Here is a 25,717-nt window from a genome sequence, read left to right as displayed (position 1 = left end):
GAATGTAAGCTTATGAGCTGGCCCATTTTTGGTTCAGCACCCTGGATAGCGCTTGCCGATTGGTGGGTACATTTAGCCACAAATTAGCAAGCTGTACCCAGGTGCTGAACCAAAGATGGGCCCGGCTCGTAAGCTTACATTACTGCTTTTTCAAATAAAGATACCAAGAGAATGAAGAAAAATTGATAACATGAGTAAATTTGTTGCTTAAAATTGCATGATCTATCTGAATCTTGAAAGAAAAAAATTGGTTTCAGTGTCCCTTTAACACAAAAATGCCTTTGGTCTAAATTGTTTTTTGGGGTTCCATGCAAAGGACATGCAACAAATAGAAAAAGCAAAATCAGTCATTTTTGGTCTAGAATTACACAGGCAGCCGTTTCAGAAGCAGGTCAGAATGTATAGATAATCCATTAATGAGCACACAAGGATGAGTCAAGCATTTAACTGACTCCTGTACTCAAGGAAGAATGCACTTAAAAAGTGGCTGCTTTTTGCCCTTGAGGATAGATATAGGTTCAAGGGAATATTTGCAACATTTTATTGACTACTTTAACCCAAAAGCATAGTTGTAATATCTACTTGACATACACACAGACAAGTCTACAAAGCAATAACAGGACTTTAAGGGGTGTAACCAAAGTTATGTTTCAGTATTCCCAGCACCTGATATTATTTTGTATCTATTTAAATAAAAAAAAACATAATTATGATGAACCCTGCGTTCAATCACCTTTATATTTTACATCAGGGGTTGACAAATGTATATTAAACTTAAAAGACAATCAGAATACTGAGGAGTCAGTGATACAGTGTTTAGAAGCCAGAGGGAATTTATATAAAGATACATAAATAATAAAAAAAATAAGCCAGAAAAAATAATTTTAGGAACTGTGAGGTCCTAAATTTGTCAAACCCAGATTTTTTTTTAAAATTTGATATATTAGAGTAGCTCTGTTAGTTCATTATTCAAGATCTAAAAAATAACCGTACAGCATCTGTGGATACATTTTAGTGGAATAATCTTATAATAAATCAAACTTTTGAGACTTTGCTTCAGGTCTAAATAATACAGTATTGCTTCATACCTGAAGAAGATTATCTTAGGAAATGTAAAAAACGATCTTCTTTCCTATTATTATATACAAATAATGTCTTATTTTTCAATTTGATTTTTTTTGGTCTAGTTTGGAAACTGGCATAGTGTCACCAAGACGTTTTAAACATTTGCTGTGGCTAGTTATAAAGGAGCTGCTACACTGATAAAGAAATCAAGCAATCACTGTGTATAATGTTGCATCAGGATTCGTAAATCTGGAGGATGCACTTCAACCCTTCACTGGAATTAGGAAAAATTTAATTTTTTTGTGTTAAATTACAGGATAAGGTGGCAAAATAACTTAAGAACCCTACAATATATATTTTTACTATACATAAACATTGTATTTTAGTTCTATATAAAAATGCATCAGCAATCAAATGCTACTAAGATTATCCATGCCATTATCATGACAAAATAAATGCAATGGGAATGATGGTTAACCAGGCAACAAAACATACATGGTAAATATTATCAGTGATATGAAAGGTGTGTATTGTTTTTACTGAATTAGGTGAATTGCAGGAAATTGTCATTAAATTAGTCAGGTACCTGTTACCCTGATGGTTGCTCCTGCTTGTGATAAAAAGACATATTGAAAGAACAAATTAGATGAATAAATACACGGCAGCCCCAACATGCAGTGAATGACTTTTTCTAGCTAACAGAGTATGCATTTCCTAGAGCAGATATTGGGTAAGCAAGTGTAAAACACATACATACAGCCCATAGCTGGCTTAAGTGGTAAGAAAAAACTGCACTCCACTGATTAGCCCTAAATGCAAATGTGCTTAAAATGGGCATTAAACACCTCTTACTTTTGTAAACATTGTGCTTTGTCCCACGCTCCCTAGATGGACCAAAAAGACAAATCTGTAACTTAGCCAAGTGCTTAAACTAGCAATTTGATTTGCAGTATTTTGTAGTTACAGAATATGCTTTTTCAGCCTTCTTAGGGAGCATAGAACAAGCACAATGTTTATACAAAAGCAAAAGGTGTCATTTTAATGGATCACATTATCCAATTCTGCACCATTGAGATGTTTTGCAGTATTTAAAAGTTATATTAATTTTGCATATCAGTAGAAATAAGCAGATATCTATCTATCTCAGAAATCAGAATCTCTACCCTCTCCAAGTAGCACAAGGCTCTAAATTCAACCGTTTCTTAGTACGATATGAGTCTAAGATTTAAGCAACATATACAGTGTAGGTAATGACAAAATGACTCACTATACTACATATAACAGTCATATAAAACATAGCTTTGTTTCAGGAACAATAAGCAGATAGCAATGTAAATAGCAAAGTTGAACATAGTTTACAGTAAATTTATTATAAGCTGCAGTCATAGAGAGACTGAATATATTATACAAAAAGAACCTAGGGTACAATAAGAAACGTAATGCGATGAGGCTTACCTGCTGAGAAGCAGCTTGCTCTGAAGGCAAATTCTGAGCGGAGCGGCTGCGCGGAGGAGGCTGTGGCGGCTGTTCTAGAGTGTTTTGTGAAGGTGCCTGAGATGGGGTTTGTGCTGTTATAGGCAACATGGGTTCTGGCAGCTTTTGGCAAGGTGGTTGGGAGGTTGGAGTGGGTTGGAGAGGAACAGCAAGCTGAGGTTTCATTGGCTCCGGTAATAATACTAAAGGATGCATTGCAATAAAGAACTGATCAGTTAAAAAAAAAAAATAACAAAAACAACAAGGTGGGGGTTAAAAACATTATTAAAAATAAAGAAGCCAGTGAACTCTATTGCAGCAGTATTCACAACAACGTATAACACTGCTGCAAACAATGTTGCAAAACACTGCTGCCATAGACACGTGCACACTCCTGATACCAACAGGAAAAGGAAATTTGATAACAGAAGTAAAATGGAAAGTTGTTTAAAATTGCTATATCTGAATAATGAAAGTTTAATTTTGACTTTAGTGTGTCTTTCAATACAAACAAGGTTTTACATATCCGCTACATTGGCATCTTTTTGTTCATTTCATTTACTCCGATGTGCAGACAGAAATATAAAGGTCTTTTAACTTGGACATGAAACCCAAAAAATTATTTAATGATTTAGGCAGAACATACAATTTTAAACAACTTCCCAGTTTACTTCTATTATCAAATTTGCTTCATTCTCATGGTATCATTTGTTGAAGGAGCAGCAATGCCCTACTGGTTTCTAACTGAACACATATATGCAGCCACCAATCAGCAGCTAGAACCTAGGTTCTTTTCTGCTTTTGAGATTGCCTAGATAAACATTTCAGTAAAGGATAACAAGAGAAGGACGCAAATTAAATAATAGAAGTAAATGGAAAATTTGTTTAAAAAGTGTATGTTCTATCCAAATCATAAATGTCTAATTATGACTTTAACTGTCTTTATAAGGGAGTTGCTCTACTCATTATTTCACATAGAAAACAGATTGTACCTTTGGCAGGTTCAGCTGCTTTGACAGGTGCTTCAGACGTTCTTGCTGGGACCGGACGAACAAGGCTCTGTGGAACACTAATAACGCCAGCACGCGGAGGAATTGTCTGCAAAGATTTAAACCAGGAAATAATAAAAATGTCCCAACCGTAATAGTATCAGTGTAGCCAAGAGAACATATATTTATCCTTTTATCACATAGCAAGTATCTAGTGAGATAAGTAATTATCATATAAGCAATCAACCATATGGTATCGTGATGATTCATCATTTGAAATGAAGGATCTATATCTAATAATGTGACTTGTGTGTTGGTTTATTTGTGGTAGCGAAGGGGGTAAGTAGCGCAGCGATGGGCAGCAAATATTTATATATGTGTGAGTTAATATGTGCAACACATAAGTCCCGCTATGTAAAGGCACTTTTCTTCTAACACCCCACACCTGCCACTTTTAACCCCTTATAACAGCTTTTAGCAGTTTTGGGTGTTTTTTTTTTTTAATAAAGATGTTTATTTTTTTTATGAAACCAAAAACACACCACTTTCATTTTGGGGCAATTGGTGGACATTTAGAAAATGAACCATAGATCTGATCTGAGCGCTAAATGCTACCGGGAGCTCACCACTTGTAATGGCCGAATTTTTATTGTGTGGCTGCAAACAGGCGAATTTCCCCATTTGCGGGTGCGCATTAAATTAGCGCTCAATTTGTAATCTAGCCCAATATGCTTCCATTCTGATTGCATTTGTTCAAATTACCTAAGCGGGCTTCACCCATCCCCTTGTAAAAAAATTTAATGTCTAAATACAGATCTAACCGCTTCAGATCTAGTTTTTCCATTCAGTCAGCATTTTGCTTAGTTTTTGACCACTTTGTATTTTATAATATGAACATTTGCTTGTATACATAAAAAGAATGCCAGAAATAATCATGAGAAGAGCACCAAGAAATAGAAGTTTTCCAAACCTTATGGTAAATCTTCCTTGAAACACGAACCTGAATCATAGTGTTGATCACAGAGTCAGAGAACCCTCTATGACTGAGGACTAAACGTTCAATTTTCATGCCAGTAAGTTTAGAGCTTTAAGATCTCGATGGCAGAATGGACCTTGTGATAGAAGGTCTGGCCTTAAAGGAAGAGGCCAAGGCGGGCAACTGGACATGTGGACAAGGTCCGCATACCAAATCCTGTGAGGCCACGCTAGGGGTATCAGAAAAACATAAAAATGTTCAATGATGATCTTTGAGATCACTCTTGGAAGTAGAACCAGAGGGGGAAATATGTAAGCAGGCTGGTAAGACCAAGGTACTGCTAGAGCATCTAACATTTCTGCCTGAGGTTCCTGGGAAGTTTTTTGTTCAGACGAGAGGCCATCAAATCCATTTCCAGAAATATCAGACTGTGATATTGTCAGTCTGAAAACGAATGTAAGGTTCTCTCTTTAATACAGGCCAAGCCTGAAGAGCTCTGAAGAGAGCACGGAGTTCCAGGATATTGATTGGTAACCTCGCCTCTCGAGGATTCCAAACTCCTTGTGCTGTCAGAGACCCCCAGACAGCTCTCCAACCTGTAAGACTTGCATCTGTTGTGATTATAGACCAGGTAGGACCAACAAAGGAGGCCCCTTGAAGAATAAAGTGGTGCTTTAACCACAAAGTCAGAGAAAGTTGTGAATTGGGATTTAAGAATATCAGTTGTGATATCCGAGTGTAATCCTTGCACCACTGGCGTAACATGCAAAGTTGTAGATGTCTCATATGAAAACAGCAAAGGAGATTGCGTCCGATGCTGCAATCAGGAGACCTAAAACTTCCATACACATGGCCACTGAAGGGAATGATAGGGACTGAAGGTTTAGACAGGCTGAAACCAGGGGTCAAGTCCTACAAAAAAAAGTGTGGGAACTCACCAAGACTTCCACCCCCTCACAATTAATATTGTTTTATACACACACACACTGTATTTATATGTGTATCATCTATACTCTCGGGTTAATGAAAGCAAATTAAAACCAATGAAGGGCTGAATGGTTGCCTATGGGTCTGAGGATGGACACCCATGGTTACATTTTTACATGGCAGGGGTGACATTATTTGTAATTTAGGATTCAACTTATAGTGAATACTAAGAAGCCAGACACACACTTTTTAAGAACACATTAAGGGGCATTTGTATAGATGAGGATGAATAATCTAAAAAGCAAAGAGCCTTAGTGAAATTTTAGGAGATTTTACTCCCTGGCTCTCGGGATTTGTAAGGCTCTGTAATGTAAACATCTGATATCATGATCTTGATAAGGTTTGTGTGTCCACTCACTCTGTAGTAAAAAACAACGATAATGTGATTTATTTAAGTAAAATTATGGTCACAAGGCGTCTGTCATTTTCTTTTACCATTAACACGTATACCAATTAAATGTGAAGCAAGTAACATGAGGGCCCAGTAACATTAAAAGAAAAACAGGTCACCTTTGACTCTGGGATGAAACTGGTGTGGTTGAATCTGCAGCAAATACATTATCTTGCACAGGTCAGCATTCTGCAGAGAATTTAACCTACTGACCATAAATTGATAGACATGCAGACACAAACGTAGATAAACTGCACATACTATTAGTGTATAAAATAAAGTAATTAGGCTTATCCTACTTTAAGATGTTTCACAAGCATATTTAATCTCAAGGACTATTTTCCTTTGTGGGTATACATGTATTTCCCTTGCAAACCTCATCCCAGCTGTCTCTGGAAGAACTAAAATTAATTCAAATCAGAGTAAAAGCAGGAAGCTGGAAGGACATCTAAAAAAGGAAGAAAACAGGGATGCCACAATGGCCTAGTACAACCAAAACAAGTAGCAATAGAGATAAGACAAATGGTTACTCACAAAAGTAGAGCACCCGATGGTGCTATAAGGACAGGCTGGAACTTCACAGTAGTCCAGCTCACTGGATGGAAACAGACTGTAATCCAGAGCAGGAATGTTCCAAGAGTCTCCCAATCAACACCTATATAGTAATATAAAGCAAACCACCATAGCCTTGTACAGTATGTTAAAGGTGAACTGAAAGGTATGGTTTGCACTTACAAGATAGAAAGCACCTTTAGGTGCAATACAGACTGCAGCTTCACAGCCGACCAGCAGAATGATCTCAAAGGTATGGGGTGATAAAATCCAAAAGTAGCAAGTGTATAATAAAAACAACATGTTTATTTAAAAGCAACACTTTATAGGGCTGTTTCCTCAGGCTGATACATATATCGTCCAAATAAAGAAACACTGCAATACCCTGCTCTCTGATTAAAGATAGGACTCCAAGAACATTTGAGAATATTCTCTGAGCTGTTGATAGGCCAAATGGAAGAGCGATAAATTGGTAATGTTTGTCTTAAAAAGAGAATCTCAGAAATTGATAATGATCTTGGTGGAATGGGGATTCGAAGGTAAGCATCCTATAAGTCTATTGTGGACATAAAGTGACCTTACTGAACAAAATGCAGAATAGTCTTTACAGTGTCTAACCGAAAGGTAGAAGCAGCAGCAACATCAGCCATGGATATAACTAATCTAAGAATATAGCCAGTATGTAAATATGCCCTTCTAAGATAAGATTCAAGCTTCCTATCTAAAAAGTCTTTGAAAGATGTGCTGTCTTCCATAGGAATGGTAGAACCTTTAGCAAAAATTGAAATAGCCCCATCAACCTTAGGGACTGATTCCCAATGTTCCAAATTAGCAACAGGCAAAGGATACAATTTTTTAAACCTAGAAGAATGGTTAAAAGAAGTACTAGGTGTAGACCATTCTTTAGCAATCACATTAGAGATAGCATCTGGAATAGGAAAAACTTCAGATGTAATAACAGTAATCTTAAATACAGAATTTAAACGATTACAAGATTTATCATCAGGAGGTTTAGACTCCTCAATACCCAAAGTAAATAATACTCTTTAAAAGAGAGCACATATGTTCAATTTTAAATAAAAAAAGATTAGTCAATATCTGTTTCTGATGTAAGATCCTCTGAATCACAGGAACCCCCATCAGTAGAAGATACACAGTATGCTGTCGGTCACTAAAAAATTCACTAGATTTAGTAAAACTTTGTAAAGTCCTTTTACATTTATTTGAAGGTGGAATAACAGTCATAGCCTACTCTATGGCTGCAGCAATAAAATCTTTAATTTCTGAAGGAATGCTTTTTGCATTAGACTGAGTTGAAAAAACAGTGGATGCATTTGTACTCATACAAATATTATCAGCATGTAATAAATAGAAGGGGGGTTAGGACACAAGGAAGGATTGACGTTACAGTTAGACACCACCTTGGGGAGAAACCCCAACCCAGTGCGAAGTACAGCCTTATCCGCATGAAACACCAGATAAGGAAGGTCACTTTGCAAGGCAGCTAGCTCAGATACTCTGCGTGCCGATGCAATAGCCAACAGGAAGAGAACCTTCCAGGACAAAATCTTAAAGGGACACTGAACCCAAATTTTTTCTTTCGTGATTCAGATAGAGCATTCAATTTTAAACAACTTTCTAATTTACTCTTATTATCAATTTTTCTTCATTCTCTTGCTTTCTTTATTAGAAAAAGAAGGCGTCTAAGCTATTTTTTTGGTTGAAAACCATGGAAAGCACTTGTTTATTGGTAGGTGAATTTACCCACCAATCAGCAAGAACAGTGTGTTCACCAAAAATGGGCCAGCATCTAAACTTACATTCTTGCATTTCAAATAAAGATACCAAGAGAATGAAAATAATTTGATAATAGAAGTTAATTAGAAAGTTGCTTAAAATTGCATGCTCTATCTGAATCACGATAGAAAAAATTTGGGTTCAGTGTCCCTTTAATGTCAATGGAATGCATAGGTTCAAACGGAACCCTCTGCATAACCTTAAGGACTAAGTTTAAGCTCCAAGGTGGAGCCGACTGTCTGATTGTAGACAGAGCCTGAACAAAAGATTGGATGTCAGGGAGCTCAGCAAGTCTCCTATGCAACAAAACTGATAATGCCGAAATCTGTCCCTTTAAGGAACTAGCAGCAAGGCCTTTCTCCAAACTTTCTTTGAGAAAGGCCAGAATCCTGGATACCTTCACCTTGTGCCAAGGATATCCATGCTTCTCACACCATGACAAGTAAGTCCTCCACACCTTATGGTAGATGCGACGAGTGACTGGCTTCCTTGCCTGAATTAGAGTATTAATCACACTTTCAGAAAAGCCTCTCTGGGCTAAGACTAGGCGTTCAATCTCTACGCAGTCAGCCTCAGAGAATTTAGATTTCAATGTTGAAAGGGGCCCTGTGACAGCAAATCCCTGCGACAGGGTAACCTCCACGGCGGAGAGGATGACATCCCTACCAGATCCGCAAACCACGTCCTCCGCGGCCACGAAGGAGCAATTAGAATGGCCGAGGCCCGCTCCTGTTTGATGTGTGCCACTACTCGAGGTAGAAGTGGTTGCGGTGGAAAGAAGTAAGCTAGGCTGAAACCCCAAGGAACCACTTAGGCATCTGTCAGCTCTGCCTAGGGATCCCTGGACCTCGACCCGTATCGAGGCAGCTTGCAATTGAGTCTGGACACCATGAGATCTATCGCTGGTGTTCCCCATCTGTGACAAATATCCACAAACACCTCGGGGTGAAGAGGCCATTCCCCCGGATGGAAGGATTGTCTGCTGAGAAAATCCGCTTCCCAGTTATCCACACATGGAATGTGAATCCCTGAGTGCGAGCAGTAATGGGACTCCACCCACTCCAGAATCCAAGACACCTCCCTCATTGTGAGGAATCTTCTCGTACCCCCACTGATGGTTGATGTAAGCCACCGAGGTAATGTTGTCGGTCTGAAATCTGATGAAACTGACCGACTCCAGAGAAGGCCATGCCTTCAGAGCATTGTAAATTGCTTGCAGCTCTAGGATGTTGATCGGAAGGCGAGACTCCTCCCTGGACCACTTTCCTTGTGCCATTCTGGCACCCCAAACAGTCCCCATCCTGTCAGACTGGCGTCCGTGGTCACAATCTCCCAGGACAGTCTCAAGAAGGATGTCCCCATGGACAGTTGCTCCGGACGGGTCCACCAAGAGCGGGAGATCCGAGTCTGAGCATCCATGTGTGATAGATCTGAATGCACAATTGAAGAGGTCTGAGATGGAACCTGGCGAATGGGATGACATCTATACTTGACACCATGAGACCTATCACCTCCATACATTGAGCCACCGATGGGCTTGTGGAGGACTGAAGGGCAAGACAGGTCGACGCAAGCTTCCTGCGCCGCTCATCTATGAGAATCATCTTTATGGACATAGAGTCTATTATCGTACCCAGGAACTCTACCCTGTTGCTGGGAACCAGGGAACTCTTTCCTGAGTTGATCTTCCAACCGTGAGATTGGAGCAGAAGAAACAGAATTTATGTTTACCTGATAAATTACTTTCTCCAACGGTGTGTCCGGTCCACGGCGTCATCCTTACTTGTGGGATATTCTCTTCCCCAACAGGAAATGGCAAAGAGCCCAGCAAAGCTGGTCACATGATCCCTCCTAGGCTCCGCCTTCCCCAGTCATTCGACCGACGTAAAGGAGGAATATTTGCATAGGAGAAACCATATGATACCGTTGTGACTGTAGTTAAAGAAAATAAATTATCAGACCTGATTAAAAAACCAGGGCGGGCCGTGGACCGGACACACCGTTGGAGAAAGTAATTTATCAGGTAAACATAAATTCTGTTTTCTCCAACATAGGTGTGTCCGGTCCACGGCGTCATCCTTACTTGTGGGAACCAATACCAAAGCTTTAGGACACGGATGAAGGGAGGGAGCAAATCAGGTCACCTAGATGGAAGGCACCACGGCTTGCAAAACCTTTCTCCCAAAAATAGCCTCAGAAGAAGCAAAAGTATCAAACTTGTAAAATTTAGTAAAAGTGTGCAGTGAAGACCAAGTCGCTGCCCTACATATCTGATCAACAGAAGCCTCGTTCTTGAAGGCCCATGTGGAAGCCACAGCCCTAGTGGAATGAGCTGTGATTCTTTCAGGAGGCTGCCGTCCGGCAGTCTCGTAAGCCAATCTGATGATGCTTTTAATCCAAAAAGAGAGAGAGGTAGAAGTTGCTTTTTGACCTCTCCTTTTACCAGAATAAACAACAAACAAGGAAGATGTTTGTCTAAAATCCTTTGTAGCATCTAAATAGAATTTTAGAGCACGAACAACATCCAAATTGTGCAACAAACGTTCCTTCTTTGAAACTGGATTCGGACACAAAGAAGGCACGACTATCTCCTGGTTAATGTTTTTGTTAGAAACAACTTTCGGAAGAAAACCAGGTTTAGTACGTAAAACCACCTTATCTGCATGGAACACCAGATAAGGAGGAGAACACTGCAGAGCAGATAATTCTGAAACTCTTCTAGCAGAAGAAATTGAACACTAAAAAACTCTAAGCCATCTCCGTGGAGATGTTGCCTGTACAACGGCAAAGAGAATGACTGGGGAAGGCGGAGCCTAGGAGGGATCATGTGACCAGCTTTGCTGGGCTCTTTGCCATTTCCTGTTGGGGAAGAGAATATCCCACAAGTAAGGATGACGCCGTGGACCGGACACACCTATGTTGGAGAAATAGCCCTCGAATGATCCTCTGCGAGGCTGATCGACGGCGCCTGAACTAGGATGTCTTCCAGGAAAGGCGCCACAGCAATGCCCCTGGATCTGGCTACTGCAAGCAGTGCCCCCAGAACCTTTGTGAAGACTCTGCCGACGCCAGACCAAAAGGAAGGGCCACAAACTGGAAGTGTTGGTCCAAAAATGCAAATCTTAGAAACCTGAAGTGGTCCCTGTGAATTGGCACATGAAGGTAAGCGTCCTTCAAATCTACAGTTGTCATAAACTGTCCCTCTTGAAAGATGAAACACTCTTTAGGTCCAGAATTGGTCGGAACGTGCCCTCCATCTTTGGAACCACAAAAAGGTTGGAATAGTACCCTAGACCCCTCTCTGCTAGGCGTACTGGTACGATAACCCAGAGAGTGGCAAAATCTCTCACACACTTTAGAAGAGCCTCTCTCTTCTCTGGTCTTGACGACAGGTTTGACAGGAGGAATCTGCCCTCTGGCAGATGGGATCTGAACCCTATCCTGTAGCCCTGAGAGACAACTTCTAGCACCCAGGGGGGTCCTGAACGTCCTGCAACCATGCATCTGAGAATGGAGATAATCTGCCCCCTACGTGATCCGGAGACCGGTCGGGGGCCGCCCCTTCATGCCGATTTAGTCTCGGCGGGCTTCTTGCTCAGCTTAGACTTGTTCCAAGAATGAGCCGGTTTCCAAGGTTCCTTGGACTGGTCCGCTTTCACAGCGGGTTGTTGGCGCTGGGCCTTATCCGCATGAAAGAGATGAAAACTAGATCCCTTGGGCTTAGCCTTCTTATTCTGCTGTAGGAAAGCTCCCTTGCCTCCCCGTAACCATGGATATGATCAAATCCAATCCTGGACCAAACAGGATCTTTCCTTGAAAAGGAAGGGACAACAGCCTCGACTTGAAAGTCATGTCTGCAGACCAAGATTTTAGCCACAGAGCCCTGCGCGCTAAAACCGAAAAACCTGACACCTTAGCATTCAGGCAAATAATTTGCATATTGGCATCACAGATTAAAGAATTGGCGACGTTCAGTGCCTTAATCTTCTCCTATATCTCATCAATGGAAGTCTTCCCTTACACCATGTCACACAGGGATTCGCACCAACATGTCGCAGCTCCGGCGACCGCTGCTGCAGGCTGAAGAACAAACCCTGTGTGCTGAAACATCTTTCTTAACATGTTTTCCAGCTTTTTATCCATGGGCTCCTTAAATGACGAACTATCTTCGAGGGGAATAGTTGTCCGCTTCGCAAGCGTAGAGATAGCCCCATCCACTTTGGGAATGGTTCCCCACAGCTCAAGCTGAGAGTCCGGAACGGGAAACAGTTTTTTAAAAGAAGAAGGGGAAAAGGGTGACCCTAATCGCTCACATTCATTCTTAATAATATTTGCCATCATAACGGGAACCGGGATAGTCTGAGGCACCACCCTGTCCTCGTAACCTTGTCAAGCTTAGGAATCGCAGGTTCCTCCGGGATCTTAGGTTCCGAAACCTCCAGAATAGCAAGTACCTGCCGCAGCAGAAAACGCTAATTTTCCATCCTAAAACTATAACCAGGCTCCTCCACAGCAGGAGGCTTAGATGAGCCTCCTCCGAAGAGTCGGAGTGTGCCTCAACCTCGTATAGAGCCTCTGGATCTGCCATCGGCGAGGACAAACCCTGGGTCGGGCCGCCATGATACACCCTATGCTTGCGCTTAGCAGAACGTGGTAAGGCATGGATCACCTTAGAAACCGCCGATTCCAGTTGGTCCACAAAGTCTGACGGCCACTGAATCTCCTCCAAAGGAGTAACGGTTGGACCCCTGGGCACTGCATGTGCAATCTGAGATGAATGCAGGGAACGCACCTCATGGGACGAAGAACCCTCAGCGGTGGACGGCTCAGTAGTACTAGACATCCGTTTACATTTAGATGTTATGACTTTATCAAGGCATGTGGAACAAAGTTAAGCAGGCTGATCCATCAGAACTTCCTCACAATAAACACAGGAATGAGACTTAGTTAAAGAGGGAGATCCCTCTAACACGTCAGAGCCCTCCATAGCTCTCGCTAGTGATAGACTACTTAACTAAAAAAAAGGGCACCTTATACCGCCAATGGCCGGGGCACTCACCACCTCCTAGGACCCGGACTCCAGAATCCGTTACGTCTCCTGCGCCACAGATCAACAGAGGAGGGATAGTCACACCCAGTCACATGGTGTGCCTTGCAGGACCGCCCCTGCACTAGGGAAGCGCGCCAAAAAAGGCAGCGGAAAACCTGCAAGTAAACTGAAGTTCCAAACATTGCCAGAGCCTCATCTTGCACATAACGCAGCAATGACACAATAACCATATCATGTATAACCCCTCCTGTTCAATAATCCCCTTTCCAGGAATATTAACCCTTGATTCTGTAAAGATAAAAAAGCGTCACACTGTGACCCTGTCTTCTATGTTATCATGTTAATAACAAAATAAAACAATCTTACTAGAATCTACGCCGTGGAACAGGAACATGGCCCTTCAAGTGTGACAGGTTAGTAGCCTCACTCCTGACATGGACTTGAGTGTTGAAAGCAGGCAGCAAAATGTGTCAACGATGATTGCTCGTGGAGTTGTTAATATGAGTCGGGATGGTTTCGCAGAAAGACTCTCCCTGCATCTCCAGACTCTAACTTTCGCCTAGGCTCTCACTGAGAGGCTGACAGGACTACTTAAAACTCCAGTCCCACTGCGAAGAGTACTACCCTCCATAAGAGACTACTCAGAAACTCAGGCACTTCTCTGCCATCCTCCTGTGACGAAAGGCAAAGAATGACTGGGGATGAGGGAAGAAGGAGAGGTATTTAAGCCTTTGGCTGGGGTGTCTTTGCCTCCTCCTGGTGGCCAGGTTCTTAATTCCCAATAGCAATGAATGAAGCGTGGACTCTCCTCCCCTTTAGATGGAAAAACGCTTCGTCTCCTGCAATCACCGGTCAAGAAAGAGGAAGTTGAAGAGGGCACACCCAGTCACATGAAGTGCCATGCAGGAACCGCCCCTGCACTGAAGAGAAAACGCGCCAAAAAAAATAATTTATGCTTACCTGATAAATTTATTTCTCTTGTAGTGTATTCAGTCCACGGGTCATCCATTACTTATGGGATATATTCCCTTCCCAACAGGAAGTTGCAAGAGGATCACCCAAGCAGAGCTGCTATATAGCTCCTCCCCTCACATGTCATATCCAGTCATTCGACTGAAACAAGACAAGAAAGGAGAAACCATAGGGTGCAGTGGTGACTGGAGGTTTAATTAAAATTTAGATTTGCCTTAAAAAGACAGGGCGGGCTGTGGACTGAATACAATACAAGAGAAATAAATTTATCAGGTAAGCATAAATTATGTTTTCTCTTGTTAAGTGTATTCAGTCCACAGGTCATCCATTACTTATGGGATACCAATACCAAAGCCAAAGTACACGGATGATGGGAGGGACAAGGCATAAGCATAAATTCTGTTTTCTCTTGCAAGGTGTATCCAGTCCACGGATTCATCTTTTACTTGTGGGATACCAATACCAAAGCTTAAGGACACGGATGAAGGGAGGGAACAAGACAGGTACCTTAAACGGAAGGAACCACTGCTTGTAGAACCTTTCTCCCCAAAACAGCCTCCGAAGAAGCAAAAGTGTCAAATTTGTAAAATTTTGAAAAAGTGTGAAGCGAAGACCAAGTTGCAGCCTTGCAAATCTGTTCAACAGAGGCCTCATTCTTAAAGGCCCAGGTGGAAGCCACAGCTCTAGTGCAATGAGTAGTAATTCTTTCAGGGGGCTGCTGTCCAGCAGTCTCATAGGCTAAACGTATTATGCTACGAAGCCAGAAGGATAGAGAGGTTGCCGAAGCTTTTTGACCTCTCCTCTGACCAGAGTACACGACAAACAGGGAAGAAGTTTGACGAAAATCTTTAGTTGCCTGTAAATAGAACTTCAGGGCACGGACTACGTCCAGATTATGTAAAAGTCGTTCCTTCTTTGAAGAAGGATTAGGACATAAAGATGGAACAACAATCTCCTGATTGATATTCCTGTTAGAAACTACCTTAGGTAAAAACCCAGGTTTAGTACGCAGAACTACCTTGTCTGAATGGAAAATCAGATAAGGAGAATCACAATGTAAGGCCAATAACTCAGAGACTCTTCGAGCCAAGGAAATAGCCATCAAAAACAAAACTTTCCAAGATAAAAGCTTAATATCAATGGAATGAAGGGGTTCAAACGGAACCCCTTGAAGAACTTTAAGAACCAAGTTTAAGCTCCATGGAGGAGCAACAGTTTTAAACACAGGTTTAATCCTAGCCAAAGCCTGACAAAAAGCCTGGACGTCTGGAACTTCTGCCAGACGTTTGTGTAAGAGAATAGACAGAGCAGGAATCTGTCCCTTTAACGAACTAGCAGATAAGCCCTTTTCTAAACCCTCTTGTAGAAAGGACAATATCCTAGGAATCATAACCTTACTCCATGAGTAACCCTTGGATTCGCACCAATATAAATATTTACGCCATACCTTATGGTAAATTTTTCTGGTAACAGGCTTCCGTGCCTGTATTAAGGTATCAATAACTGACTCCGAGAAGCCACGCTTTGATAGGATCAAGCGTTCAATCTCCATGCAGTCAGCCTCAGAGAAATTAGATTTGGATGTTTGAAAGGACCTTGTATTAGAAGGTCCTGCCTCAGAGGTAGAGATCATGGTGGACAGGACGACATGTCCACTAGGTCTGCATACCAGGTCCTGCGTGGCCACGCAGGCGCTATTAGAATCACCGATGCTCTCTCCTGTTTGATCTTGGCAATCAGTCGAGGTAGCATCGGAAATGGTGGAAACACATAAGCCATGTTGAAGACCCAAGGAGCTGTCAGAGCATCTATCAGCGCCGCTCCCGGGTCCCTGGACCTGGATCCGTAACAAGGAAGCTTGGCGTTCTGGCGAGACGCCATGAGATCCAGATCTGGTTTGCCCCAACGATGAATCAGTTGAGCGAAGACCTCCGGATGAAGTTCCCACTCCCCCGGATGAAAAGTCTGGCGACTTAGAAAATCCGCCTCCCAGTTCTCCACGCCTGGGATGTAGATCGCTGACAGGTGGCAAGAGTGAGACTCTGCCCAGCAAATTATCTTTGAGACTTCCAACATCGCTAGGGAACTCCTGGTTCCCCCTTGATGGTTGATGTAAGCCACAGTCGTGATGTTGTCCGACTGAAATCTGATGAACCTCAGTGTTGCTAACTGAGGCCAAGCTAGAAGAGCATTGAATATTGCTCTCAACTCCAGAATATTTATTGGGAGGAGTTTCTCCTCCTGAGTCCATAATCCCTGAGCCTTCAGGGAGTTCCAGACTGCGCCCCAACCTAGAAGGCTGGCATCTGTTGTTACAATTGTCCAATCTGGCCTGCGAAAGGTCATCCCCTTGGACAGGTGGACCCGAGAAAGCCACCAGAGAAGAGAATCTCTGGTCTCTTGATCCAGATTTAGTAGAGGGGACAAATCTGAGTAATCCCCATTCCACTGACTTAGCATGCATAATTGCAGGGGTCTGAGATGCAGGCGCGCAAATGGTACTATGTCCATTGCCGCTACCATTAAGCCGATTACTTCCAAGCACTGAGCTACTGACGGGCGTGGAATGGAATGAAGGACACGGCAAGCATTTAAGAGTTTTGATAACCTGGACTCCGTCAGGTAAATTTTCATTTCTACAGAATCTATCAGAGTCCCTAGGAAGGAGACTCTTGTGAGTGGTGATAGAGAACTCTTTTCCACGTTCACCTTCCACCCATGCAACCTCAGAAATGCCAGAACTATCTCTGTATGAGACTTGGCAATTTGAAAACGTGACGCTTGTATCAGAATGTCGTCTAGGTACGGAGCCACCGCTATGCCTCGCGGCCTTAGCACCGCTAGGAGTGAGCCCAGAACCTTTGTAAAAATTCTCGGGGCCGTAGCTAACCCGAAGGGAAGAGCTACAAACTGGTAATGCCTGTTTAGAAAGGCAAATCTTAGATACCGATAATGATCTTTGTGAATCGGTATATGAAGGTAGGCATCCTTTAAATCTACTGTGGTCATGTATTGACCCTCTTGGATCATGGGTAGGATGGTTCGAATAGTTTCCATTTTGAATGATGGAACTCTTAGGAATTTGTTTAAGATTTTTAGGTCCAAGATTGGTCTGAAGGTTCCCTCTTTCTTGGGAACCACAAACAGATTTGAGTAAAACCCTTGCCCTTGTTCCGTCCGCGGAACTTGGTGGATCACCCCCATTTCTAAGAGGTCTTGCACACAGCGTAGAAATGCCTCTTTCTTTATTTGGTTTGCTGATAACCTTGAAAGATGAAATCTCCCTTGTGGAGGAGAAGCTTTGAAGTCCAGAAGATATCCCTGAGATATGATCTCCAACGCCCAGGGATCCTGGACATCTCTTGCCCAAACCTGGGCGAAGAGAGATAGTCTGCCCCCCACTAGATCCGTTTCCGGATCGGGGGCCCTCACTTCATGCTGTCTTAGGGGCAGAAGCAGGACCGTCTTTAACACAGGGCAAAAGGGGCAGCTGCCCAGGGCCCAGTCTCTGTTGAGGGGCCCAAGAGTCCTTAAAAAAAAAAAAAAAAAATGTATGGTTCATACCAGACTGTTGATGTGACATGGGGAACACACACATTCAGTACTAATACTGTCACAGTCAAAAGTACTCTGCTTATATATATTTTTTTTTAAAAACTGCCAGACCGTGCCGGTGTCATGTGACATGCCAAGCTATTGCCATGTGCTGTTTTAGATGTGCACTGTGCAGCACTGAATGCAAAGCCCTAACTCGGCATCCAGCCATTCCCACTGCATCAGAAAATGTCCTACTGGGGTTACCACTGTTACCAGGTAACTGCTCTGGTGGTGGGGATTGTTTCTGGGTAGGGCTGACTGTAGGCGCATACAGCAGAAAGCTGGAGCGGCAGGCACATGAGGATTTGAGCATCTGTGCAGCTGCATACACTACTCTCTTCAGTCTTGAGGCTGTATGACACATCTCTCACTGTATCCATGCAGCCTTGGGCAGACAGCATCCAGTCTGCTGGTCCCCTTAGCCCTGCTCTTTCTGCTGTGGCCCTAAGATCAACTAACTGAAGTTTTTTAGGGGAACAGTGCTTTGTAGAAAGGTGTCAGTGGGAAGAATAAGTGAGTGCACACACGCCCCTCCCCATGCAGCATTGTCTAGTGCAGGGTGAGAGGAAACTTGTTCCTAGCAAAGAAGTGACATGTGCTAATGTGGCTGATGTATAGTGTCATGCTGATACTTCACACATTAAATTAAGGTTTATTTTTATAGTTTTTGTTTTCTCTCTGTCTCAGATTTTACAGCTTCCCATAGTAGTTCTGCTGTTTCAGTCAGTAAACTTATATTTGTCTGCACCTACATGCTTCCTCCTCAGTCTTTAACTTGCTTTGCTCCTGTTGGCTGCCCTAAATCTCTTTAACCAGCTAAACTCACACCAGAATCACATTCAAAAGAATATTAAATGAATCCACAGTGGAAGAATTTATATATTTATTTACTTATTAATACTGCTTAGGTCCAGTTTCACATATTGCAATTTATTTCATTTTTTTTTTAAATGATTAGCCCAGCAGTGATGATTCACTGCTGGGCTAATAATTTTGAAAACAATTATAAAATAAATTGATTTAGTTGTTTTTTGGGATGTTGGGGTGGAGAGCGAAATTGCGTGGGGGGGGGGGGGGGCAAGACATTTTTTGCCCAGGGTCCAGTCAATATTAAAGACGGCCCTGGGCAGAAGTAGGCTTTCTGGCCTGCTTGCCCTAGTTCCAGGGCTGGTTAGCTTTCTAGCCCTGTCTGTAACGAGCAACAAGTCCTTCCTGTTTTGGAGCGGAGGAAGTTGATGCTGCTCCTGCCTTGAAGTTACGAAAGGTACGAAAATTAGACTGTTTGGCCTTTGATTTGGCCCTGTCCTGAGGAAGAGTATGACCCTTACCTCCAGTAATGTCAGCAATAATTTCTTTCAAGCCGGGCCCGAATAAGGTCTGCCCTTTGAAAGGAATATTAAGCAATTTAGATTTAGAAGTCACGTCAGCTGACCAGGATTTAAGCCATAGCGCTCTGCGCGCCTGGATGGCGAATCCGGAGTTCTTAGCCGTTAGTTTGGTTAAATGTACAATGGCATCAGAAACAAATGCATTAGCTAGCTTAAGTGCTTTAAGCTTGGCTATAATCTCATCCAATGGAGCTGTGCGAATGGCCTCTTCCAGAGACTCAAACCAGAATGCCGCAGCAGCAGTGACAGGTGCAATGCATGCAAGGGGCTGTAAGATAAAACCTTGTTGAACAAACATTTTCTTAAGGTAACCCTCTAATTTTTTATCCATTGGATTGGGCACACCGGGTCTATCCCACTCCTTGCTAATAATTTCTGTAAGCCTTTTAGGTATAGAAAAAACGTTAGTACACACTGGTACCGCAAAGTATCTATCCAACCTACATATTTTCTCTGGAATTGTAACCGTGTTACAATCATTCAGAGCCGCTAATACCTCCCCTAGCAATACACGGAGGTTCTCAAGCTTAAATTTAAAATTAGAAATCTCTGAATCCGGTCTCCCGGGATCAGATCCGTCACCCACAGAATGAAGCTCTCCGTCCTCATGTTCTGCAAATTGTGACGCAGTATCGGACATGGCTCTCACATCATCAGCGCGCTCTGTCCTTAACCCAGAGCTATCGCGCTTGCCTCTTAATTCAGGCAATTTAGATAATACCTCTGTCATAACAGCAGCCATGTCTTGCAAAGTGATTTGTATGGGCCTCTCTGATGTACTTGGCGCCACAATATCACGCGCCTCCTGAGCGGGAGGCGAAGGTACTGACAGGTGAGGAGAGTTAGTCGGCATAACTTCCCCCTCGTTGTCTGGTGATAATTTCTTTACAGATAAAATTTGACTTTTATTCAAAGTGACATCAATACAATTAGTACACATATTTCTGTGGGGCTCCACATTGGCCTTCAAACATAGTGAACAAACAGATTCATCTGTGTCAGACATGTTTAAACAGACTAGCAATGAGACTAGCAAGCTTGGAAAATCCTTTCAAATAAGTTTACAAGCAATATAAAAAACGCTACTGCGCCTTTAAGAAGCACAAAAAATCGTCACAGTTGAAATAACAATGAACCAAATCAGTTATAGCAACCAAATTTTCACAGTAAATGTATTAAGTTAGCAAAGCATTGCACCCACTAGCAAATGGATGATTAACCCCTTAATACCCAAAAACGGATAATCAATTTAACAATTAACGTTTTTATCACAGTCAAACACACTGTCACAGGTCTGCTGTGACTGATTAGCTCCCTCAAAATGAATTTTGAAGACCCCTGAGCTCTCTAGAGACGTCCTGGATCAAGGAGGAAGAAGCAGGAAGACTGTAACTGAATTTTTACTGCGCAAAAAAGCGCTAACATAGGCCCCTCCCACTCATATTACAGCAGTGGGAAACCTCAGTTAATCGTTTCTATATAGAAATAAACGACAGCCATGTGGAAAATCATGCCCCAAAAGATTTATCACCAAAGTACCTCACAAAAAAACGAATAACATGCCAGTAAACGTTTTAAACATGCACTTTAAAAGTTAGGTAGTGTTATTAATAAGCCTGCTACCAGTCGCTTCTACTGCAGTTAAGGCTCATACATTACCTCAGTATTAACAGTATTTTCTTAGTCAATTCCATTCCTTAGAAAATTACTTATTGTACATGCATTCATCAGCCTGATACCAGTCGCTACTGCATTTAAGGCTGTACTTACATTACATCGGTATCAGCAGTATTTTCTTAGTCAATTCCATTCCTTAGAAAAATAATTTACTGCACATACCTTGTTTACAGGATTCCCCACACGCTATTCCCTTTCTGAAAGTTACCCCACTGCTCAGAATATGCGAGAACAGCCAGTGGATCTTAGTTACTTCTGCTAAGATCATAGAAAACGCAGGCAGATTCTTCTTCCAAATACTGCCTGAGAACAAACAGCACGCTCCGGTGCCATTTAAAATAACAAACTTTTGATTGAAGAAATAAACTAAGTATAAAAAACACCACAGACCTCTCACAACGTCCTATCTAGTTGAGTTGCAAGAGAATGACTGGATATGACATGTGAGGGGAGGAGCTATATAGCAGCTCTGCTTGGGTGATCCTCTTGCAACTTCCTGTTGGGAAGGGAATATATCCCATAAGTAATGGATGACCCATGGACTGAATACACTTAACAAGAGAAAATGCTGCGCCAATATCTCAAAAAACCTAACTTTTCGCGCATTGACAGAGACTCATCTCACACATGTCGCAGCATAAAAACAATAAACATTAGACAACATTGTGCAAAAATACCCCCCCCCCCCTGTTCAATAACCTCCATTCCTGGGGTATTATCCCTTGATTCTATACAGATAAAAGGAGACACACTGTGACCCTTCTTACATCATCATATGTATATAATGAAACGATCTTACCAGAATCTACGCCGTGGAACAGGAATATGGCCTTTCAAGTGTGACAGGTTAGTAGCGTCGCTCCTGACATGGACTTGAGAGTAGAAAGCAGGCAGCAGGCAGGCAGAAAGACTCTCCCTGCATCTCCGGACTCTAATTTTCACCCATGCGCTCACTGAGAGGCTGACAGGGCTACTTAAAACTTGAGTCCCATTGTGAAGAGTACTACCCTCCATAAGGGACTACTCCGAATCTTCCGACACTTTTCTGCCAACATTCTGTCACGAAAAGGCAAAGAATGACTGGGGATGAGTGGAGTGGGGGAGGTATTTAAGCCTTTTGCTGGGGTGTCTTTGCCTCCTTCTGGTGGCCAGGTTCTTAATTCCCACAAGTAATGAATGAAGCAGTGGACTCTCCTCCCATTAAGATGGAAATAACATTAGTTGCAAAATATCCCATGCTCATAAAATACAGCAGTTTTCAGGAATGGGAAACAATGCTTATTTAAAAACGTTATAATCAATATTGTTGAGATGTAAAAACAAGCGTATACAGCTCTCTAAAAATTTTGAGAGCACTGAGTGAAGTCAGAACAGTTTTTTAAAGCTACACAAATGGTGCGAAAATTATAGCAACAAAAAATAGCATCATCACAAATGCGCGATTTTGCACGCAAAATTGAAAAAAAGAACCTCCGTGAATGCAGAGGTAACAAAGGCCTAAAGGTAAGTGTTTTAATAAATAATGTAAATTAGCCCCCAAAAACGTTAAAGGATTTCAAAAGCTTCATTTTTTGCATATAATTAAATTATCACAAACCAATCTACATAACTTAACAATCAAAACTTACCCATTATGACCTTAAAACGAGCGTTATCAGCGTAATAAAAATGCTATATTGTATTTGGCAAAAAACGTCATAGAAGCCAACCCCCTTTTATGGTGCCTTTAATACAAAATCGTGTCTCCAATCACAATGCGTTTTCGTGCATATGATTAACGCATCGTTTCGTCACCCGGCGCTTGCGCAATACAATCCGGCCTTTCGTGCATGCACAGATTGCCTCTTTGATTCCACAGTAAACCAAATGCATCTGAAATAATTAAATTTACTGCTCGTTATTGCTAGGGTAATTCTCGCAGCGCAGCGTTACGATCTTACCTGTTCTACACCGCTGTCACATCTGTTTGCAAGTATCGATTCAGACGGTCTGCTGGTTCAGGTGAGGACAGTGATGTATAGGATGACGTATTAGATAGATCGCGCCTGTGCAGTACGGACTAAATCGGCCATCTTGATAATTCAGGTTATCGTGAAGGATTAGTTATTCAAAATACAGCTTATAACGGTGGGTTTGGAATTCAATTAATTTTAGCAGCAGAATATTCAGAGAACGGTAATAATATGACAAACAAAGCCTATTAGAAATATCATTATTAAAGGTGGATATAGCGATTTAAGACAAGTTTTTTCAAACATTTAGTGTCCCTTTAAGCAAAGTTTCACAATAAGTATATATACTTACTATAAAAGACACCCATCCACATATAGCAGACAGCCAAACCAGTACTGAAACCTATCAGCAGAGGTAATGGTAGAGGAGTATAATGTCAATCTGTAAAGGGAAGCAGCAGATGAATCCCTGCGACCAAATTTACAGAGAGCCTTATGAATAGATTTCACATAGGTGAAAAAATGGTGTCATCACGCAATACTCCCTTCACATTCCTCAGACAAACACTATACTTAGAGAGGAACTTGGCTTCAATAGGCTTAAAGGGACAGTCAAACCAAAAATTACTAACTTATTTAGATTAGTTAAATAACGATCTTTACAGTAAACTGTAGCCCCATTTTCATCTAAATAAACTTTGGCAGAAAATACACTTAATAGATCTCATCTGGCCGTTTTGAAATGGCCGCCTGACCCCTCCTTCTCTGACGTCTCCCAAAAGCTCCCACTAGTACAGGATCCTTTTCTTTCATCCCTGCGCGCTCCTGTGTCTCCCTTCATTCAGTTCAGTGAGACACTCATATGGCACCCCCCTCACTTCACTATCTCCCTCATTCATCCCCACGGCCTCTAGATGTTCGTACCCGGCACTCACTGCCTCTCATCCATGCTGTGCGCTACAGAGAATGAGAGGTAGTGAGTGCCGGGCAGGCGGCGATGTGATGAGGGTCTGTGCCCCTATCACCCCCGCAGGAAGTAAAATTAGAGCGTTTGGAGAGGGACTTTGCCGTGCAACTGCAAATGTCAGAGGCTGCGCGAAAGCTTAGCCTGGCTGCAGAGCAGAGTGTGGAGATGACTGTAGAACAGCGGTGGAAAAGGAGGCTGGTGTATCTGGATGCACAACACAGTGCAACACATGTGTAGTGTTCTATATATGTGTTCTTAATATGTGTTGCACTGTATGTTAATTCACCAGGTAAGTTGTGTGGCACTCTGTGTGTTTTCCTCAGGCCAAGTTTACGCCGCAGATTGTTACTTTGCTCCTCCAGCTCCTGTAGCCTTCGCAGCGCATCCAGATACACCAGCCTCCTTTTTCGCCGCTGTTCTACAGTCATCTCCACACTCTGCTCTGCAGCCAGGCTAAGCTTTCATGCAGCCTCTGACATTTGCAGTTGCACGGCAAAGTCCCTCTCCAAACGCTCTAATTGTACTTCCTGAGGGGATGATAGGGGCACAGACCCACATCACATCGCCGCCTGCCCGGCACTCACTACCTCTCATTCTCTGTAGTGCACAGCATGGATGAGAGGCAGTGAGTGCCGGGTACGAACAGCTAGAGAGCTGAAATTGCGGCCGTGGGGATGAATGAGGGAGATAGTGAAGTGAGGGGGGTGCCATATGAGTGTCTCACTGAACTGAATGAAGGGAGACACAGGAGCGTGCAGGGATGAAAGAAAAGGATCCTGTACTAGTGGGAGCTTTTGGGAGACGTCAGAGAAGGAGGGGTCAGGCGGCCATTTCAAAACGGCGAGATGAGATCTATTAAGTGTATTTTCTGCCAAAGTTTATTTAGATGAAAATTGGGCTACAGTTTACTGTAAAGATTGTTATTTAACTAATCTAAATAAGTTACAGTAATTTTTGGGTTGACTGTCCCTCAAGCGCCTTTCACTGAAGAATCAAGCACATCATGCTTCAGGAGGCAACATTTTTAAACTGAACTATGAGGGATGTGGGCGGGGTATTTATAGGCTTTTGAGGCTTGGGAAACTTTGCCTCCTCCTGGTAGGAATGTATATCCCATCAGTAACAAGCTTGTGGACTCTTGCCACCCATATGGAAAAATAATCACCTAAACTATATCCCATTTAATGCACATTGTTTTACAAACATGTCTGCACATTTGTGCTATTGATTAGCTACCGTGTTTGTTTTATACTGTAAAGTAAACTATGAAAATCTGCCATATAAAATAATTACTTGTGAGTAAAGTAACGGTGTATGACTACACTTTGTATACGCCCAGAATCGGCTACCTGACCACATTTTATTAGTTTACTGGCTTCTACTTTTTATGTAAAGGAAGCACCTCCAATATTAAAATCTCCCCTTTATTGAAGACAAATGAATAATGAAACTATTATTACTGAGGGGGGAGGACAGTGCATTTGATGTACTTACCGGTCTAACAGAATTACACGCAGGAGGGGCTGAGAGCGCAGTCTGAAGAGGTTGATGTCCACGAGCTGAAATAAAAATACGTATCTGGTTGCACATACAATAACAAGCAATCACACTGATTAGTTTATATATTTTTTAAATGAAATATTAGTGAGCCAAGATGGAGAGAAAATAATGTCACTGGTGAACATCACTATCTATGTCGCTGAGTGCGATGCATACTTTCTTGCTTAAAAGGGACACGAAACCCAAAATTTTTGTTTCATGATTCAGATAGAAAATAATGTAAAATTCTATGCTCTAACAAACTCCTATCAATTTACTTTGTTCCCTCTGGTATCTTTTGTTGAAACTCAGGTAGGTAGGCTCAGGAGCATTAACAAGAACTAT

The 25,717-nt window shown here is 42.2% G+C and overlaps 1 protein-coding gene across 1 annotated transcript in view; it reads right to left on the bottom strand.

Moving 5' to 3' along the window:
• The window catches only part of SYNJ1 (synaptojanin 1), a 364,762-nt gene that overhangs the window by 4,671 nt on the left and 334,374 nt on the right, over window positions 1–25,717 (bottom strand). The window contains exons 26-28 of the mRNA XM_053705173.1: window positions 25,328–25,392; window positions 3,531–3,636; window positions 2,521–2,741 (exon numbers count right to left, since the gene is read on the bottom strand). Coding sequence (XP_053561148.1) covers window positions 2,521–2,741; window positions 3,531–3,636; window positions 25,328–25,392 — 392 coding nt within the window. The remainder of the gene's footprint in view (window positions 1–2,520; window positions 2,742–3,530; window positions 3,637–25,327; window positions 25,393–25,717) is intronic.

This window comes from Bombina bombina, chromosome 3 (genome assembly GCF_027579735.1).
Source record: "Bombina bombina isolate aBomBom1 chromosome 3, aBomBom1.pri, whole genome shotgun sequence".
Classification (NCBI taxonomy): domain Eukaryota; kingdom Metazoa; phylum Chordata; class Amphibia; order Anura; family Bombinatoridae; genus Bombina; species Bombina bombina.
This window is presented reverse-complemented; position numbering and strand designations above follow the sequence as displayed.